Below are 21983 nucleotides of genomic sequence, written 5' to 3'. Positions count from 1 at the left end.
GTGAATAATATTAAATGTGACAATACGAACGAAGTAAATTTTGAGGATAATAATTTTTAAATCGGAAACATGAATCAATTTTTGATAAAGGAATTCCATTTAACAGCACAAAAAAAAACATAAAACCAGAAGAAAATCGATTCATTTAAACCGCAAACTGATATCAATGAGCGCTTTTTTGCATTTTCCATTTGATGTACATATCTACATATTGTTTTTTTATGGAAACAGCAAAAAATCACCATCATCATAAAACCGAGGTCTTTATGAAGTTCCGATTTATGCGAGAGGATAATAATTCATATTATTTTTCACTCATTCTTTGTTGTTATTGTTACAGGAAGTTGCAGAAAATTGCCATCCGATACATTCAAGTCGTGTGTGGATGGAAAAATGGTTCAAATTGATGTAGTGCAGAATAACATTAATTTTTTTTTAACTTCTTAAAATCGATTTTATTCACTTTCTGTTTCTTGATTATCGAAATTCAAGAGAATAAAAAAATTAAATCAAGGAAAAAAGATCAAGAGATCAGTAATGAACATATCAAAAATGAAAATGAGAGCATTAGTAATGAGTGATTGTGACGCATTTGTAGTTTGAGAACATACATTACAATGTATTAGTGGATTGGATAACTTAAGTTATATGTTTAATGATGTAACACCATGATGGTGGGGCACCGAGTAGGTGTGGCACCAGGGCAATGTGAGATATCAGGCTGATGTGGCACCAGGCAGGTGTGACACCAGATAAATTTAACACCAGGTTAGTGTAACACTACCAGGTTAGTTTGACACACCTAGATTCGATGAAGTCCTTTCTCAGACTAGAGTCAAGTAGGCCTGAATCTGCATTTTCAACCATTTATACACCATGTGCTTTATGAAAAGTTACTTTTTCAAGGATACAAAAGGATATTAAGTATAAATTTATAAGGTTTGAAAAAAGGACTATCCTAAACAAAAAGGAGCAATACGAAGTGACACATTGATAGATGTTACTTAATTCGATATTGATCCTTAATATTATCCTTATAAGGATTATATACTAACAACTTTTGGTCTTAATGTTTCCCAAACTTCGTCCTTATCTTAAAAGAACAAGCAGCAGTATTCATTATCTTTGCAGCAGTTATCCTGTGTCTATTTCAGTGATGGACAACCTGTGTGCCGCAATGAGCCGTAAGTCGTGTGCGGTTTCGGTTCAGGCTTGCCACTAAAATGTGCCAGTCAATATTAAATTTGTGTTCTTATTGAAAATTTTTAAAAAAAATTGAAATTTTAAATTAAAAAAAAAATCGTAACGGAAATTTTAAACTTGAAGCATTTACAATAAATTTTCACAAATAGAGAACAAATAAAGGCAGCCATAATCCGAGCGATAACTTTAAAGAGAGAAATGAGAGTAAATGTTGAATAAAATTTTCTGTGCATCTCATATTTAATAAATTTTCATAAGCTTGATTATGACATAAGCTGACTTTGATATCAGACCATAGAAATTATACATTTTAAAAAGTATCATATAAAAAATGTTGCGCTTGTTATAACAACACGCGTTATGCTGCAAAGAAAAAGTTCTTTATGAAGCATCGAGGACAATGTGCTGAAAAGAAGTTTCTCCGTTCTAGATTTAACATTAAAAAAAAGTACAAAAATAATGGATAAATAATCATTTCTGCACTTTTTGCTCCAAAATAAGTAAAATTGAAGGTGCAATTTAATGAAACAATTTTTTTTTACTTCTTGTAATGCACTTTGTGCATTTTTCCGATCATAAAAGAGATAAGGAATGAGATCAATCATGTGTGAAATGAAATTATGCATTATTTCTTATGATTTTATTCACTATTTCTTATTAACAGCAATATCGAATGCCAATTTTGTAATTTTCTACATCAAAAAACTAGAAAATTTTATTTCATCATATTCACGAACTACTGATTTTAATAAGCATAGCTATACGCAGCAAAAAACAAAAATGAGAGGAGAAAATCTTGTAAAAATTCGCAACGATCGTCTGTGGAAATTTTCTTTCTCACTTGCAAGTTGCTCTCAAAGCAGCAAATCTACACAAGCAATGATGTGTATGAGTGTTGATACAAATATATACATACACAGCGACTCTCGCATGCTGAGCTTCATTCAATAAAAAAACTTTTTTTTTTTTGTTCATTCAAGTTTCATTCACTCTACGTCTGTTGGTCTTCGCGGTCGGTGTGGTTTTAAAGAGTGGTCTAAGAACAAAAAATTGTCTTTTTGGTAAACGTTAAAGGAATCATTATTGGACGAAAATTAATAAGTTAAAAGGATTAAAAATTAAATGTGAAGGAAAAAAAATTAAAAAAAAATTTAAAATTTTTATACAAAATTAGAGCACTTAATGTGACTTAAAACACACATTTTAATGAAATAAAAATAGAATTTTTGATAATTGTGTTGTGTATTACAGTGTTTTAATTGTAAATTTCATACAATTCATACAAATAAGAGTTTTTATCATTAAGCAAAAAACAATTTCTATCGCAGACTTCAAGTGAATCAAATTAATCACACAATATTTTAAGACTAAAAATCAACTAAAAGCAAACGAATTGTGACATTTTAGTGGATCGCAAGTGCTCAAGATAGTGAAAAATAATTCAAAATAGCGCCAAAAAATATCAATTTTATGCATCTGCCAACGGCAGAGCCTCAAAAAGCAATCGAGAGGAATTGGAAAAATAGTGAAATGTTGGTGGAAGAAAGTTCAAATACGACAAATAGCAGTGGTGCATCGCCACCAAAATCACTAGTCACAAATGATTATTGGTGGACAGATCGAATGGTTATTCGTGCACAGGAAGAATATCCAGGTGAATTAGTTCGAACGGGAAGTCCATACTTCCTATGTTCGGCATTGCCAAATCATTGGCGATCAAATAAGACACTTCCAGTTGCATTTAAAGTTGTGGCATTAGGTGATGTTCATGATGGTACAATTGTATCAATTCGTGCTGGAAATGATGAAAATTTCCATGGTGAATTAAGGAACTCAACGGCAACGATGAAAAATCAAGTGGCTAAATTCAATGATCTTAGATTTGTGGGACGAAGTGGACGAGGTTAGTAGAATATTCTTGATTATTGTGGTGTAATGTGAATGAGCCGACGGATTAGGTTATGATAATACAGTATATTTTATAAAGTCATATAGTGATGAAATTTTAATCGAAGGAAATGTGTGAAAAATGTGAATCACGTCTCATATCAAAGTTCTAGCTTAAACATACTTATTTACTTTGTGACCTTTTGCAAAGTTAATATCAGCTCCAGATGTATGTAAAATATTCATATCATATTTGAGTCATTCGTAAAAAAATATGAACCTTTAACATACAGTAGCAACCACAGAACGAAACCACCGAGATGAATCCTTTTTGTAACTTCTGATTGTGACTTTATTAAATATCAATATCATTCCATCTGTGGAAATCTTTTAAGTGTTCTTAGACTTTATAAAAAGAAAAAGAATTGTGATAAAAAGTATTAATCTGAAATCAGTCATTACTTTTCTAGATAAAAGTAAAATCTAGTTTTAAAGAGGAATGAGAAGTTTTCTGGGAATCTAGTCTAAACTTCAATTTCAGATGTATTTTAAAAAAAAATATTTGATAAAAAATATGGAGCAATTTAATACATTTGATTGTACATTTGAGAATGAATTCTTCTTCTTTGTTTGATCCTTTATCATGAAATTTGTTTGCTGTTTACTCATAATACACTCAAATTTGCAGCAATTCATGATACAAACAGCAATTTGCAACTTGTGAATTTAAAATTTCGTTTTGCAAAAGAATTGAAATAGAATTTGTTTTAATCATATCCTTTAAATAACTTTAAATCTTCTGAGAACTTGTATCCTTTGCAGAATGATTCTTAAATGACTTTTGTAAATTGTAAATGTAATTAAAAGCTTTTATCGAATTTTATAAATTCACAATGTTTATTCTTTGGAGTTCAAAAATAGACTGAACTTTTGTATGAAAAGGGGTTTTCAACTATGTTCAATAAATATTATTCAAATCTCAAATGAACGTTATGGTAATAATTTTTATTAATATGCTTAACCGATCTAAAACCAATTTTAATCTAAGAAATAAGGATTTTAAACAAACTTCTGATTCTCATTTGTATACAAGTCGTAAGGATCCTCAAACTAACTGCTCGAAGTAAACTGGGATTTTAAAAGGAAAAGTCGACTTCGAGTTCTACGTAAATTCTAACGCGTTTTTAAGTCTTATCATTTCCCAGAACTTGAACAATTATTTTTCGTTCTTCATTATCTAAACCACTACATTTAGTACATATAAAGACGCAATAATATCGAAAGTCACGTTTTCAAAGCCAAATCTTTCAATTTCCTCAATAAACAGATGATCCAAAAACACCAAAATTAACTGCATACAAAATTGCAAATAAATCTAAACAAAATCGTTCAAAAAAACGTGCAACAATATTGAAAAGTCGATAAATTCTTTTGTAAATCTACCGTCCAAAGAAGATGAAGAAAAGAATTGCCGAAAGCAAGCATAAATCTTATGATGAGCATAAAATCGACAAGTTGAATCTCTCACTGATTGATTTAAATGGTGTTAAGGTGATGTTTTTGAAAGAACTAAGGAAATTGTGAAATTTTAGGATGATTAATTTAATTATTTTTCGCAGCACGTGACTATATAAATACATACTTTGAAGAAAGAGTTAATTTAAAGGGGGAACCAGAATATTATTTTATGCTGCAACGATTGATGAAAATGATAAGTTTTAATGACCCTTTATAGTCTTATTTTCTATGAAAAACAAAAAAAAGTTTTACCTTTGTACATAAAATCATTATTACCGCTCATTTACAAGTGTATAAAAAGAGAAAAGAACTAGAAAGACCTAAATTTTTCATATTTTTTTTGTTCCTTATTCTTCTTTGATACGAGTATATTTAAACTATGTATGACTATGGTCCAACATCATCAAAACAAGATTAATTCGTCAAAAGACAATGGAACTGAGCCGAAACAATAGAGAAATACGTACTTTGAAATATCTCAAAAAGGAGTTTAAAAGAAATCTCGTATTTATGAAAAATTTCTTCTAATAATTCATTTCTGTACGTATGGTTCATATGGAAGCTTACAAAGTGATTTCAACGCTATAAAAAATATGAAATACTCGACGCGTTGTGCTCGATTTCATTGTAATCATTGATATGTACACATTTTTCAACCTTTTGACACGAGATTGTCTCATTATAATACGTTTAACACTTTGTAAAGTAAAATAAAATTCAAATGAATAGTGACGATAAATTATTGAAGCAAATTTATCAATGTTACATCTCATTTGAATAATTTTCTTTCTTTCATCGTCATGCTGAAGAATCACAAGAAAATGAAATGCTCATAAACAAAATTTATTTATTATTTTCCTATTTCTTTCTCTATTTTTTTCTGGGCTATAGGTAAAAGCTTTACAATAACTATAACAGTTTCAACTTCACCGCCACAAGTTGCTACTTATACGAAGGCAATAAAAGTAACAGTTGACGGACCAAGGGAGCCGAGAAGTAAGAATGGTAAGTAATTTGTTCCTTTTGTTACTGTCACGCGATGCAATTTTAACATCTGTTATCAGTATGGAAGATTGAAGAGCTTAGGGATTTTAATGGGGATTAGTATACGGACTAGAGCGCATAATTCTACGAGATATAAGGAAAAATATAAAGTTGGCAATATTTTGGCATAGATATGGATTATTACTCAGTTTCAGCACTGAATGTTGACTTTCAAACGAAGCAACTTCACAATTATGTTTATTCTTAGGAGTTCAAAATCAGACTTAATTTTTGTATGAAAAGGGGTGTTCAACTATGTACAATAAATATTATTCAAATCTCAAATGAACGTTATAAAATGAAAATCGAAAAGTTTACAATCTTCAAAAATTTAAGCTTTTTAACCTAAATCCCAAACTTCAAGTCAATTCCTTCATTAAAGTATCGAATCGCAGCCCGATAAATTATGACCAAAACCACTCTTTCCTTAAGAAATATTAGAATTAAATGCTTTGCCTTTCATGACAAGAAAAATGCATGCAAAACAAAGACTGTTGTAAAATGATCTGATGCCAAATGCACTTCGTCAAGTCAAATTTACTAATTGACTTTGGAGAACAGGAGTAATAGAAATAGCATATTGCAATGATGATGAAAATAGCCATCATGTTGCTCAATACAATTCCCCACTGTGCTACATTTATTTCATATTTTTTTGATTAAAAGTCAAAACAAATGCAAGAGATGTGATGGAAATGGAATTGTGAATCTTTATGAGACAATTTTCCATTTAAAATCATGTTTACATTCATTGACTGTAATTGTACATTTAACTCTCACCCATTCTTCTAATGTCGTTATCTGTTTTTGACAATAATCACTGCTGTGTGTTTGAGGGAACATTTAAAATCGGATTAAAAATCCTTTTTCCTGAATTTCTCCATCCATTCTCAATTTTTGATGTTTTCTTGTGCATTTTCAATTTTTATATCTGTGAATCAACCCGAATAGATTTTAGTATTGTCCATCTATCCAATTTCCCGGTGCATGAGTAACTAATGTTCAAAAATAATTTCTCTATCTTTTAATTTTCCCAACCATTCCTACCGAAAAATGTGCAATTTTCATGTCCATATGCAAAAATAAATATGTGTACAATTTGTGTGTGCATTTGAGGATAGATGATGACTCTCTACCTTTTATATTTTCCTCAAAAATATTCCCATTCTCGCATGGGAATTTTTCAGGTCCTCATGTCATATATAGAAAAAAAAATATTGGGGATGAGAAAATTACAACTGCAATTTTACGTTGAATACATTTTGAACGTTAGTTCCAATCATTTATCTTCAAATTACAAACACTCTTAATAAAATGAAATGAAATTGTTAGTAGAAATGTTGTTGATGCAATAATAAACATCAAGAGGTATAAAATAGACCAAAAAATATGTATATCCAATTCTTCTAATCTGCAAAAAGTCATTCTCACATGTATGTTTTGCATCCAGTCAATTTTTGTTTGAAATTTTAATCTTTTCTGCCTTTTTATCTCAGTCTCATTCAGATTCAGATTCCCATAATGCTAATGTATTTCGTTTTATCGCAAGAATAAATAATAATTATTTTAAAATGTATATTTTTTAAACTACGTCTCAATTATGATAAGCGTCAACACCGTGAGAATGGAAGAAACAAATAAGTCACACATGTAAAAATATTCTATTATCAATTGTGCTGTACATTTTAATTTCTGAATAATAAATTTTTAAGATAATTTTTAATGGGAATTCAATAAGCCATTATTTATTTAAGTTTATCTTCTTAATCCTTGAACTAAATCTTTTCTGACCCAAATAATCAACATGATGTCAGCATTCATTTAAAATAGAGTAAATATTTACATCATATAATGAAATCGCTGCGCTTTTCTCCATTTTCTTAATTTTATGTGATAATTTTATATGTACTGTACATATTACTTTAAAATGGGAGATTGCATTGCTTGTACTTGTTTTCTTGGAACTAAATATTAATCACACAATTGTTTATTTGGCTGCAATTCATTTTTAATTTTTTGTGATATTTAAATGTAAATTAATGAATTTTTCATGATGACCAGTCTGTAAAAGAATTATTACGACTAAATAAATGAAATACTTGCAATTTACTGCCTGGCTTCTTCTTAAATTAAAGAACACAATTATTGAAAATTGTTTGATTTTTTTCGTTCGAGAATGACGCATTTTAAAGATGCGAAATTAAATTCACAAGATGCAAAAATTAGTTTCAAATTTATTATGACAGTTGATTTTCAAACCTCAAAAATGCGTTAAAATTTCTCATACTCAATTTCTCTTTTGAATAAATTGCAAAATATTCATCAAAAATCGAAATCTATTAAGTACGAATATAATAATGTAATACATGCGGCTTGTAAAAATATAAATGCACAATTTTAAGGCTAAAATATTTGGCAATTATAAATAGATGGGAAAGTCCAAGTACAATTTATCTTCAATCAGTTCCTAATGTACACAATCTTCTTTATATGCTGTTATACAAGTAATAAATACTTAATAAATGACTTTGCTTTCATTACAGCTCCATCACCTGGAAGTCATTTAAGGACATTTAGTTTGAATTCACGTCTATTAGAAACAACACCATATCTAAGAGAACTCGAGCCATATAGAAGAAAGTCATTGTCACAATTGAACAACAATACATCAATGCAGACATCAAATACAAATATTCCTGCTATTGAGTGTGGCTATAAGCCAAATGCACCACAAATTCAAGGTAAAGATTCTCATTTATCTTAGACATCGGAATACATTAATATATGACTATGTATGCACATACAGAAGATTGAAGCATATAATTTGGGTTAAAAGGTTGGTTTCGGAAAAATTATCTTAAACTGATCGGTGGTCAGCTACCTGCACACTACTCAACACACCCCAAGAAATTTATAATATCCATCATTCACACGACTGCAATCTTTTTTTGGTTTTCGTCTTCTTCCTTCTCTTCCCAAAAAAATTAGTTTTTCGATTCTCTTATTCCGAAAAGTGCATAAGGAACATATATGTAGGAACTCATTTCTTATACGTGTGTCGATTAATGATTGTTGTTATTTTCATATTGCACACGTTCAATATTGCACCATGCATTCGTAATTCATGTACATCAATTGAAATGGATGGACGGAATGTAAAGGGAAATGAATGAACATTTTTCGCCTTTACATGCCTCCTCAATAGCAGCAACAATAATAATGATAGTAATAAGTGTATCATGTAGTAAATCGATTGAATTTAAATCATGTTCCTTAAACCTTTTTTTTTTTTTTTGGAGGAAAGATAATTTGGGCATGGATGTAATGTTCATGAGAAATATATTTTGATCAAAATTGCTAATTAGTTCGATTGTAATTTTATTTTGAGAGAGCAAGATGGAGTTGTGCTTGAATTTATTTATTGACTTTTTCATTTAACACTTGATTGATTTTCCTTCAATATTTCATATTCGTTCATTCAGTTCTTTAATATGATTTCTTTGTGCATTTACAAATACAGATGAACAGAGCAATTTTATTTGATTGTATGCAAGTGATTTTGTTTGGTATTTGGATTATTAGTAGCTTTAATATGCTGTGTTGAGCACAAATATAAGTTATTGCTGAATAACTTGAGAATTTTTGAGATATTCAGCACAGTTCAGCGCGTATTCAGAAGTATTAAGCATTATTCAGCGTTTTGAAAATGTATTCCAAGCTGAATTGAATTTATTCAGCACTATTAAGCTCTAAATTTTAAAAGTATGTTCTAAATTTAGCTCTTTTAATACAAATTCAGCGCTTTAGGGACGAATTCAGCGCTATAAATCGTATTCTGCGCTTTAAAGAAAAATTCAGCACTATTCAGCGCTGAAAATGACAAATTATTTTCTGAATTTGAGCACAAAATATTATATTCTAAGCTAAATACTCAACAATAGAGTCTAAATTTTCTAAACCAAACCTTCCCATCAAAACTGTCTGCACCATAAAAGCTAAATACCATATCAAGGAAATTCAACACTGCACAGCAATCGCCGTTAGCAAAATTATGCAATTTTCCCCCATCATATCCATGAAATAAACTTCTTAGGTAGTTACATGAATGGAAGAAAATTGGTGCAGTCGTTCATTCAATCCACAATGTGCATAGAGAAGTGCATTCATTGAAAATAATCCAAGAATATTTTTTTATTAAAATATATCGATATAAAAAAATTATTTTCCGCATGAATGATTGAGTTGGTGCAAGAACGAAAGATGAAGTTGAGGCATAATAAGAATATTTTTTAATATTATCAAAATGTATCAGTTACAGCAAGCACACACATAATGTAATTTTATATCTAAAGTGCGTTCTAAAATTAATCAAGTTTGAAATGTTCTCAATATGCTGTAAAAACATATGAAATTTGATTCCTTGAACTTTAAAAGATATTTTCAGAGAATCAAAAAAGTTAAATTTCTCAATCAATTAATAATCAACTTGTTAGATCCTCGTCGAATCTCTAAATTTATTTTCAAACGCTTACTAAACTATGTGTGCCATAAAAATTGAGACGTGATTCCTAAGAAGCGATTAATCGGTGGGAACTAATAGACTTTAAAATTTATGCAAATTCTCGCACCGACAAAATCTCACATTCGCGAGAATGAAATGGAATTAAAACGTGACAACAAATTTACGGCTTATGCTCAATGAAAACAGCCTTCTTTTACATAGAAATAGTTATCAACACAGACCCCACAGACATTAGAGCGTTAATCATCTTGTTAATCGGTTTAAGAGCAACTCGCGCGCTGTCTCATGTCGCTTTGAAGACCCAAAATATTTCCGCAAAAAAGCATTTAACAGTGGAAGAAAGACGAAATTTTATTTTGATGACGTGTGATGCTTTGAAAGAAAGGAATTTAATGATGATGAGTAAATAATCGGTCTCACATCATTATCAATGATTATATATTGCGGACCTCCGCACGAGATTTTTCGTCTTTCGAACTACCTACTTGATTTTATTAAGGATTTTTTGAGTATTTTTTTTATTATGACAAATTAGGAGATATTTCCGGACATACGATAGTTTTTTGGCATTATGATGCACAGCTATTAAAATGTTGGAATCTTTTTTCAATGAATTCTTTAAATTCATTAGGAAATGTTGATATTTTAGATTTTCTAGAATGTTTCTGTATGTTATGATCCTTTAAGATGTTATTCTGAGTTTTATGCACTACATACCTTCGTTTGACTGCTGTAAATTGCTTAATTTAATTAAAACTTTTTGTCTCTTGAAAGAATTTTCACCAAAACAAATAAAATTCAACTGAGCAACGTTTGCTCAATTTTTGAGCAAAGTTGCTATAATTTTGAACTATCAAAATATTTGAATTAGAAAAGTTCGCTAAAAATTCTATTGCCTTCAATTATTAATATCAAAATCAAAGCAACAGGCATAGAGTCATCGTTCCATATTCGCACATAATAACATAAAACCCCTTTGTTCCGACGCACTGATGACTTCATTCCTTGTTTATATTTTCATAAATTAACGATATTATTATCTCTCGCTATTAAAATGGCATACTAGTTTATCGACATCAGATGACTCACAAAATATAAATTTTCCTTCCTCATTAAAATTTTACGATTATTGCCGAACCAATAATTTACTTACCTACCATGCTGAAAAAATGTGTGTGTGTGACTTTAAATAACAAAAAAAAAATTCATTGATTTTATTTTTTCCTCATTCACAGAAAATAACTTAATGGGAGCGGCTGAATGGACGGGATATTCATCGCCAACTGTCGCCTCATCTTATCCTACAACATTTCAAACATCATATGATCAATCAAGTATGTTGCCGGCAGTTCTTCCGAATGATGGAATTACATACAATCCATCTGATTATCATTGTGCATCAAGTGGTGGACAAAATACAGCATCATATGCTAGTGCTGGTCAATTTACATCTCTAACACCGTGGACGAATGAAGTAGATCAATATAATTATGGATATAATAGTTATCAGCCGTACTCTTGTCAACCTGCTGCACAGCCACAATATCCACCACCTCCACCTCCTGCATCAGCTCAAACAACAATGCTTTTATATCCACAAGTTTATTCAACTGTAAATCAAAATCAAATTCATCTACATTTACACGGAAGTGATAAACTTGTTGAACAGTATCTCGGTAATGCCACAAATACAATGCCATCGGATGGTAGTGCATTTGCATTAGGCGGTAGTGGTGTGATAGCAAATAATATAAATCATAATCAGCGAACGATTGGAGGTCTGGAACTTCCGATGATTACGCAAGCGGAAGATGTTAAGCTTCAAGAACAAACAGTCGATCAAGATGTCAATGATCAAAGTGTTTGGCGACCTTATTGAAATTTTATGTTTTTTGTAGAAACTACCAAACGTTCCATTAATTAAGTTGAAACTCTTGTAAAGATTCTCAAACTATATATTATGTAGCATATTGATCAAAAAACTTAATTAGCAAATGATGTGCAAATTTGTAAATTTTTAACGGCTTTTGGAAATTTAAATGAATTGAACTGAAATGAAATGAAGTTTAATTGACTTACTGAATAGTTTTGTAAATTGAAAATAAATAATATTGAAATTAAGTCTATTGAGATGTGTATCCAAGTCAGTCAGCATAGTAGCACATGCATCAAGCCGTAATGCACACTTAAATATTTTTCCTTATGTTATGTTTTAAGTAGGAAATGAATTTTTACCTTTTATTGAAGAAAATAAAAAGAGAAAATTTTAAAAGACTAAAGAAAATTGCGTAAAGCACCTTATTCCTTCCATTTCCAACACATTTCCCTCAAAAACAAAAAATTAAAACCCATTTTATTTGAAATGAAGAAACAAAACGGTATTTTATGAATACATATTGAATGATGAGCACAAAAAAGCATATTGTGGTTAAGCATGGAAAAAAGAAAAGAATCATATCGTGGCACAACTTCTTCACTCATTCATGTCTCTTATATTTTTTTATCTTTCTTTCCCTGACTCTTAATATTGTTCCATTCAACCGCAAAGACTTTATTTTTTTTAACAAAAACATGGCGGTTGATAGGAGAAAATATGTATTAAAAATAGATTTTTAAAGGTTCTTTAATGTTTTTGTCCCTTTACCGAGTCAGAAGCCTATGAGAAAATGTTTCAAGCTGCTTTTTTGTACACGTTTTCTGTGCTCATGTGAAAAAATTGGCATACTGGATCTTTGAGTTTGCTGTGATTGAAATTTCGAGTGTTTTGTAGCTTAAATTCAAATTTTGGATTGATTAAATGAATTATCCTTAATATATGTACAATGTTCATCAATACTCATAACATCCAAGTGCGAAAATCACCATCATAACCCATAAACATCCAAAAGTAGATCATCACAAAATTATTCATCAATTTCGCACCCAAAACAATTTCATTCCTTTACGAACTCTGATCTCGTTTCGTCATTATCGTACCTTTCATCGAAAGAATCAAGATTGATTGAAATAGATTATGTCTGGCCATAAATCAGGTAGAATATAAGAAAGGAGGAAAATTCAGAATTGGCAAGAATCCACACAATAGAAATATTTTTGATAGAGTATGTAGTTATTATTGTGAATTTTGACACACTTTTAGCACCATAGTTGTGGTGATTTTTTTCATGTTGGTAATTTGATATTTATTAATTGCATTATTGATTGATTTCTTCTAGACTATAGAGCTGTTTAAATGGCATGGTGACATTAGTGGACATTTAAAGTATTTGTTGATTGCTTATAGTTGCATAATTTGTTAGTATTGGTTAAAAAGCTTCGCATCCTTAATTTATTCAGTAAAAAAGACGCAAAAATTTCGCATCCTTAAAATATTCAGTAAAAAAGACGCAAAAATTTCGCGTCATTAAAATATCCAGAAGTTTGTTCTGTATTTAGTAAAAGTGATGCAAACTTTTCTGCTTCAAAAGTGTATTCAGTAAAAAAAAGATGCAAAACTTATTTCACTGGCACTCATTTCAACACTTTCACATTCTTTAGAATGTCTCATTATGATAGTCCGTTAAGTATCCATCTCCAGCACACACAAATATGAGAGCAGTAAGTCAATGAAATATTATATTCATTGAAAATTCTCTATATCTATGTATAAAGAGATAATTTGATGCAACAAGTAAGTATAAAGTAAGCAAGAATATTCAAGAAATAATTTCTCGTTTGATTGAACATTGAACATGTTATAATCATGAGCATCAGAGAGGAGGTATAAGTTGAATGTAAAATAATATGACTTGAGGATGTTATGCAGTTTCTCAACAACTTTATTTCATATTTTTTTCTGCATCTTATTGGTAATCTAATGACTTGTATGTAAGTATAAAACAGACATCCTTCGTTATGTGATACACATATTATTTAATTACATCAAATGACATCTATGAAACTTAGCTTTTTGTGGCTTGTGCAGTAATTCACTCATTTGAAGCTAATTTGTATAATGTGCAATAAATTAAAGCAACAAAACCTTAGAAATTCATGAATGAACTTCTTTTTTTCTCTTCTTTTCAACGACAAAAGGAAGTGATTTTTTTCTGAAAGCAATGTACATCGTGGATATAGGATGAAGAGTCAAAGAAGACTCATAAACTTATTGAAAATTGCGTTTTTTCTTTGCAAAACTGAGACTTAACACCATTTAAATCAATCAATGAACACTTAAAAACGTCATATTAAAATTTATTCTCTTCTCCTATCCCTTTTTCTTGCCTTTATGTTTGTAGTAATGAAAATTTATGTGAGCATTGAGCGAGAATATTATTATTTAACATGATGGGAGTTTATTTTAAAACATTGAAATTTAACGGTAATTTAGAATTTGAATTTTTAAGTTCAAAACCTTATAACAGCTGTTGTTTTGAATTTTAACGGTTTTTGAACCGTACAACAGTTTTATTTGTTCAAGATTATATTAAAGCTAATTTATCGATCATTGCTTTAATTTCCACCTGAAAATCAAAATACAGCATCTCCCCAGACAATATGACGCACATACTCTATTATTTTCACATGGAAAATACGCTCAAAAAGATGTTGCCGTGTGTAGAATTTAGATTTGTTGCAATGAATAATTATGGCACTACATTGTATACAACAATATGATTTATCTCCCTAATTTAAAGCTTTTAGAAAGATGCATATTCTTAAACTAATTTATAAGCGTTCATTCTTCAATGTGTCTACACATTAAATATATTTTATGGCTATTACATGTTCGACACCTCTTAAAAAATGATCAAAGACGCTATTCATGACATGATGTGCCTATTGTTTAATGTTGGATAAAATACAAAATATATAACTATTAATGTTTAATTTTTCTTCCCTTTTCAGTTACTAATTTCCATTTGGATGAGTATTGATCCAATGAGTACTTTAAATTAAGTAAAGGTTGTTGAAAGAAAATATAGTGGAATCGCGGTTAGTGTGGTTTTCGCTACTGATATCTTCAAATTCAATAATATTTTCTCATATTTAAGTTAATCATTACTTTATCATTCAATTATGCCTTAAATAAATGACACTTTATTCGACACATTTGTTTAATTCCAGCTTGAAGAAAAAATTATTTTTTAACGGATAAATATAATTTGAATTTTGAACAATTCAGCGGTTTTGCTGAATTCAGATAAAATTTTCAAAATTTAAAGTTCTGTTAAAATTGATTAGTTCATATTTCCAAAATAACAGCAAATCATTGACACATTGACTCATATTTCTAATGCTGATTAAATATTCATAATCCATAGGTCTCCAATACCCTTGTTATGACAATACCGACGGAGTTCTTTTGTGTAGAACAAAATAAAGAATTGCTGAATTTTCGATAATTTTTACGTCATGAATCATCAAAAAAATATAAATCAGGACATAACAAGTCACTTTCTTAAAACTGAATTTTGCACAAAATTATATGAAATGCAAAGCAGTTGTGATGTAAATGAACACTAGATTAGTAAGAAAAAAATTTCTCTATGAAGCAATAACGCATGAATTTTTACATTTTACAAAAGCTCGAGATTTCTAACCAATCAGATGCTAGAAAATAATGATGCTGTCTCGTTCACGAAAACAATTTTCCAAAGAAAATTTTTTTTAGACACTTGTTGCTTTCGGTTTTTGTGGCTTTTTATTTAAGTCATTGTACTCTAGTTGAATGAATTGGAAAATAATTTTGCATGAGAACTTTTTGCTAGAAACTAGAGGAACATGACGAAATGGAATACAATACGTGAACTTTTTATCTAAATAGGCAAGCATTAATAGTTCACGCGAGAAAGGAAGTAGAGAAGCAATTAATTGATTTCGATGAATTTTAAATGGGAATATTTTCTAAATTTGCAAGTTTATTTCGCATAGACACGTAATTTACTCGTTCCTGCCTTTTGCAAACAGTAAAATACGGGTGGCATTCACTTTTTAAGGCGTTTGTAGATGCAATTGCGGTTTTTTGTTTGCTGGTTTGTTATTTAAAAATCCATAAAAATAACTTTGGATCGCATTTTGAAGGCAGCAATAAAAATTCCTATTTTCTCTGCTAGATGTATGTTAAAAACATAATTCAACATTTAATATTGTCACCGCAAGATGTAAAACATATTGTTTCATTAACTTTTGTCACATGGCAGAATTGAAAATGCTGTCAAAAATTAACGGTCAAAAAAATTTCAAATTTTTCAGCCCTTCGGATTGCTACGCGTTATTCGTTCTTTTTGCTGTCACTTTTTCGAGGTACTGCTCGTGTAAAATTAAATTTATTTATTAAACTAGTAAATTCTTGCTTAATTTAATTAATTTGTGCTTAAAACAATACATAACTATGTGATGAACATGATTAGCAACAATTTAATTACTTTAAACGCAATTTTAGTGAAAAATTGAAATCTAAACAAATTTTCTAACCTTTTTTCCAATGTTTTCTTTTCATAGGACATATAATTCTCATAAGAAGTCAAAATGAAGTAAGTTAATTACACTATAGTCTCATTATAACTGATTAATAACATTCAATTTCATTGTAGGATCGGCCTTTGCGTCTTCAGTGGATACAAAATCTACCCAGGTATGGGTAAAACATTAGTTAAAGCTGATGGAAAGGTGAGTTTTTAATGCGAGGAACAAAAAAGTTGCGCAAATTTCTAACTGGAACTAAATTTTATCATCTATAGACTTTCACATTCATCAACAAGAAGTGTGAGAGATCATTCTTAATGAAGCGTAACCCACGTAAAGTTAAATGGACCGTCCTCTACCGTCGTAAGCACAAGAAGGGTATTGAGGAAGAACAAGCCAGAAAAAGAACACGTCGTACGGTGAAACACACAAGAGCTATTGTCGGTGCCACAATGGCTGATATTATGGCCAAGAGAAACATGAAACCAGAAGTTCGCAAGGCTCAACGTGACCAAGCCATCAAGTGAGTATTAATTCAACTAAATTGACAGCACTGGATCTAATTGCTGGATGTTTATTTATTAATTTTCTAGAGCTGCTAAGGAGCAAAAGAAGGCAAAGACCCTTGAGAAGAAGGCCAAGGTTGCCCCATCGAAACAAAAGGCAAAACCAGCCCAGAAACAACAAAAGGCAGCCCCAAGAGTCGGAGGCAAACGATAAATTGCTTAATTCCATCTTATAATCTATAAATAAGAAGAAATGAACATGTGTGTGAATAATGAAAAATAAAAACAGCATTTTTCATTGATAAATTTTTTTCTGTTTTTATTTTTACCACCAAAGGATTTTTCAGGCTTTTTTTAGTTCCTTTATATCCACTTTTATCATCTGTTTTTATAGTAAACAATTTTCCTTGGATGGTTTGTGTCTTGGATAAATTTTCTATGGGTGACTAAATGTACGAAAATCAGGCGAATTTTCACATTCCAAAGCACGACAGTAATAGTATGAAGGATATAACATCCTTTGTCACCCTATCGTTATAGATATTGTTACACAATTCCATTTAGGTTGTAAATAAAAGCAATTGTTTTGTGTTATTTAGTGCTTTAAAGATTTCATTATTGCAATAAAGTCATGTCTGTTCAAACAGTAGATCCTAGAATAGCTTTAGAATTAGAGAAATTGAACAATTCATGCGAAAAAATCAATAATTTGGAAGTGAATTTGGGTAAAATCATAAATTTTTCTTATGTCAACATGGAAATTCCTATTTTACATCCACCCACACACACACAAAATATTTTGACTTTTCTAGATGAACTGAAGCGTAATTATCAGGAACTGCAGGAAATAAGTCAGGAAGAAATTCGATTGATAAGTTGTAAGATTAAGAATGCAATAGATATAGCGAGACCATTTTATGAGGCAAGGAAACAGGCAAACGAGTTATTGAAGGAACTGAAGGTCGAACAAGTTAATTATGAAAAGGCAAAGACAAATTTAGCTGCAGCAAAGGAAATGGTGTATCTTGCTGAACAAAGTGTCACGCAAGTAAGGCAATCGCTGTTTTTTTGTGATTTATTGCTCTGGAAGTGCATTTTCCTTTTCCGTTTGTGTAAGAGTAATTCAATTATTATAATTGAGTTCATCCAGCGAGATAAATGTGCTTAATTACACAGTTGCAACTGATTTTTATTTTTTCTAAATAAATTACCGTTAAACTTTGTAAATTCATCGAAAATTTAAATTTTAAAAAATCGTTAAATTTTAAATAATTTTTATTCGTTAATTATGAGTTTCTAATTAATTAATTAAATGGCTATTACTCTCATTAAGAATTCACAGGGAATGGGCGGATTAGACATAGCTTTACAAGAGATGATTAGTCACGCTACAAGCCGTGTAAATCAGTACACAGACGAGTGCAATAAGTATGAATAATTTCATGTCATTAATTAATTTAATCCTGACGTCAACTCTATTTTTGTACAAAACTATTTCAGAGTTCAAAATCGCATGAGGATAATAGAACTGAAACATGAGATGGCAAACATTCATGTAACAAAAGTACAGTCACAACTGAAAGCTTCCATAAAAGTGTCGAGGTGACTATAACTACATTCTGTGATTTAAATGCCCTTTTTTGAGTCATAATTTATTGCTGTTATCTCTCATTAGTTCTCTTCCTACCTTTAATTTATCTTTTTTGAATTATTTTGCTTTTGTAAGTATTGTTCAAGCTTATTTCTTATATATTCAGTTCTGATACATTCTGCATGCATGCTCATGTTCCCCAAAGCTATCTGAATAATAAATTCTTAATTTTCAGACCGTATTATGAAACGCGTGCTAATTACAATGCCAAATTAAGGAACCTAAAGCTTAAAATTATGGAAATGGAAACAGAGGTGCAAAAGACGAAAGCAGCATACAACGAAGCTTTACAGAATTTAGAGAAAATATCAGATGAGATTCATAAGCTGCGAGAGGACCAGAAACTAAACAGTTATCATGAGGAAGTAAGGCTGACATTCTTATCATGTATGGCCATAATTACATTTTATTTTCCCAGGACTTTCCACAAGTGAAGCCACAATCAAGCAACAACAAAACATATCTGTGCTATCAAAATAGCTTGTCTGATGATTATGAGCTTGTTGACGATGACGATGATGAAGACGATGAGGATGGAAAGAATCAGCCGAAAGAAGACATTTGGTCAGAAATCCCATTAAATTCCGGAGCAATGTCAGCATCAAACAGCACGTCAAGTTCAAACTATTCACAAAATTCCGATGGTGATGAGACAGTTAAGAATAAGGAACCGGCAACATCAAGTAATAACAATAAAGACAACATTAAGGATGACGATAAAAAGTCAGGCGGCCTAAGTGAGTGGCTTTCAAATTCGTCATTTCGACGACAAAGTCTTGAAGATGTTTTTGCTCAAAGTACATTATTCGGTAAATTTGGACGTTCAAGTGAACGACGCAATTCTGAGTCCGAGGTGGAATCATCCTCTTCATCAGCCAAAAAAGAATTTTTCCTCTTTGGACGGAACGAGGGACTTACAGACAGTCAAATTGATCACTTTTTCCTACCCGATGAGCATCTATAAACTTGATGCTTATTTTTTATGAACTAATTAGGAAGCTATGATTGATTGGTAATGCTGCTTTTTTGGGAAATCGTACAAAAATTAGTAGTGTTGTTGATAAAAACCTTACAATTTTGAAATTAGGTTAGGACGTAAACCATACAATTTCTAAATTATTCAGCCGGAATTGTATGGTTTTATAATTAATTGATTATAAATTGGTATTTGTGTGGTTCTATGGGCAGTATTTGTATGGTTTGAAAGATTATCTTAGATAGATGACGTGCGGTCAGCGAATTTAGACAACTCGGTAACAGAGTCAGATGGGGAGCCTTTTGTTGTAACTATAATTAGAAACTTGGGTACAGCAAGTGAATTATGTAATTAACTCTACGAGGAGAATTTGAATAGTTCAATTAAAACATTTGTATGGTTTTGAGAATAAAAACATTTGTATGGTTCTGAAAAGATTGATCTGTGAAACATTTAAAAGGCTTTCAAAAATTGTCAAGGTTTTGAATTTCTGTGACTTTGTACGGTTTTAATCCAATCAATCATAGCTTGCCAAAATGAAGAAAAACAGAAAATACCAAGTATTAATACCTAAATGATTTTAAAATGATATTCACATTACATGAGGAACTATATAGCAATTTTATTGAATCAGAATAGCAATGTGAAATGTATTTTGTTGAACATGAGACAAAAATAAATGATAACAATTAAGGAACAAAAGCTGCGTGGGTATTAACTTTTAAAGCTCTAATTCTCGACGCTTTTTATCTCATCTCGAATGCCTTAAAGCTGATGACGAAAAAAGAAAAGAAAAATGATTTATCATCACATGTATGTGATATAGCATCATCATCATAGCGTGCATATATATGACGAAAAGGAAAAAAAATACGAAATTGAGAATGTGAGAGAATGAGAGAAGCTCAAAAAATTATGTGATTGATGATCACATCATCCGAGTCTCATCTTCAATTTTTATTATCAATTCTTCATGCCGACACTAACGAAAATGAAGCTTTTCATCACATGTTACCGGCATTTTCATCTTTCCTTATATTTTGACAAATAAATAATGAGAAATGAAAAGCTTTTTATCAAAATTTAATTTCCGCTTTCATGAACAATAAATTTCAATTTTTTTTCCTCTTCATAATCACATTTTAACAGTGACAAAGTATCTTAATTCATTCAACTAAATTACTCATAATTTATCTCATTTCCCCCCACAAAATGGTGCCAAAATAAATAAGTTTTTTTTTGCGTACCAAACACATCACTTAATGTTCTCGTTCATTGCAGCTTTTGAATAACAAGTATTCTATTATATTCATTTCAGGTGAATGGGATGCTTATTAAATTTCATGAAAGGCATCATGTTACTATCATATTTTGAAATTATACAATTGCAAGCTTGAATCCTTAATAATATTTTCATTGCCTTTTGTTATGAAATTGAATTTTCAAGAATTTCTATAGAAATAGATTAAATCAAGCTATTGGAAGGCTATTTCTGGCTTTGACATTATTTGTGACTTTGAATTGAATGCTTTTAAAGGCTTTAAGAAGGAATTAATTGAGGAAAAACACGAAAGATGCTGAAAACATTTTGGCGCCAAAAATTTCTATAAAAGCTCAAAATTTTTTAAAATAATTTTCATTCGGTTTTGAAACGTCAAAGAGTAAAGATCTTGTCGAATTTCATGAAATAAAAATTGCAAATTATCAAAGTGATCATAGAATTTTAATTAACATAAACTAAATATCGGTAAGAATCAATTTTCAAAATGTAAACAAATTATTCAAAAAAATGAAATTTTGATCAAATTTACTTTTTAAATCACAGTAGCATTGCTTTCTAGATACAGATTTGCTGACATACATTCAAATGCTCAAGTAACATATCCTGGCGACATTTCAGAATCAATATTCTGGAATTCAGCCTTTTTGCAGACGTTTCTGCGATTATCTCCCCCTTACATAATTAAAACAATCCAGAATCAACAATCCAGCAAAAGTTTTTTCAATAAAAAGCATCATTATAAAAGAAACAAATAGAATTCATCTACAATAAACAAGATAAAGTCTGTAAAAACCATTAAATTTAATGTTCCGGCTGCTTTGCATTTATAAAAAAATCTTGATTACATGTTACCAAAAATTTCATTTTTTCATTCTCTCATGACGTAAACAAAAAAAGCTAGAGAATCTGGATGCCGCAAAAAAAGCTACAGAAACTAGAAAGAGAGT

At 30.3% G+C, this 21983-nt stretch overlaps 3 protein-coding genes across 3 annotated transcripts; all 3 read left to right on the top strand.

Moving 5' to 3' along the window:
• The first annotated feature begins 2681 nt into the window (after positions 1–2681).
• LOC139089587 (protein lozenge-like) lies at positions 2682–12335 on the top strand. Its single transcript, XM_070639161.1, has 4 exons — positions 2682–3106; positions 5500–5613; positions 8196–8393; positions 11410–12335. The coding sequence occupies exons 1-4, from the start codon at positions 2734–2736 to the stop codon at positions 12051–12053; spliced, it is 1329 nt and encodes a 442-aa protein (XP_070495262.1). The 5' UTR covers positions 2682–2733; the 3' UTR covers positions 12054–12335.
• A 4288-nt stretch (positions 12336–16623) lies between these two features.
• Positions 16624–17433, top strand: RpL24 (ribosomal protein L24). The gene is made up of 4 exons (XM_070639166.1): positions 16624–16689; positions 16750–16825; positions 16897–17144; positions 17215–17433. Exons 1-4 carry the CDS (start codon positions 16685–16687, stop codon positions 17339–17341), a joined length of 456 nt encoding a protein of 151 aa, XP_070495267.1. The 5' UTR covers positions 16624–16684; the 3' UTR covers positions 17342–17433.
• A 203-nt stretch (positions 17434–17636) lies between these two features.
• Positions 17637–20456, top strand: LOC139089588 (SH3 domain-binding protein 5-like). The gene is made up of 6 exons (XM_070639162.1): positions 17637–17852; positions 17940–18175; positions 18461–18555; positions 18628–18729; positions 18954–19143; positions 19197–20456. The coding sequence occupies exons 1-6, from the start codon at positions 17759–17761 to the stop codon at positions 19740–19742; spliced, it is 1263 nt and encodes a 420-aa protein (XP_070495263.1). The 5' UTR covers positions 17637–17758; the 3' UTR covers positions 19743–20456.
• Positions 20457–21983: the final 1527 nt, after the last annotated feature.

The sequence above is a fragment of the Chironomus tepperi genome, unplaced genomic scaffold, assembly GCF_022539635.2.
Source record: "Chironomus tepperi strain 1889 unplaced genomic scaffold, CSIRO-AGI_Ctep_v1 contig_177, whole genome shotgun sequence".
Taxonomy (NCBI): domain Eukaryota; kingdom Metazoa; phylum Arthropoda; class Insecta; order Diptera; family Chironomidae; genus Chironomus; species Chironomus tepperi.
Note: the sequence above shows the minus strand (reverse complement) of the source record. Positions and strands in the feature narration are given on the sequence as shown.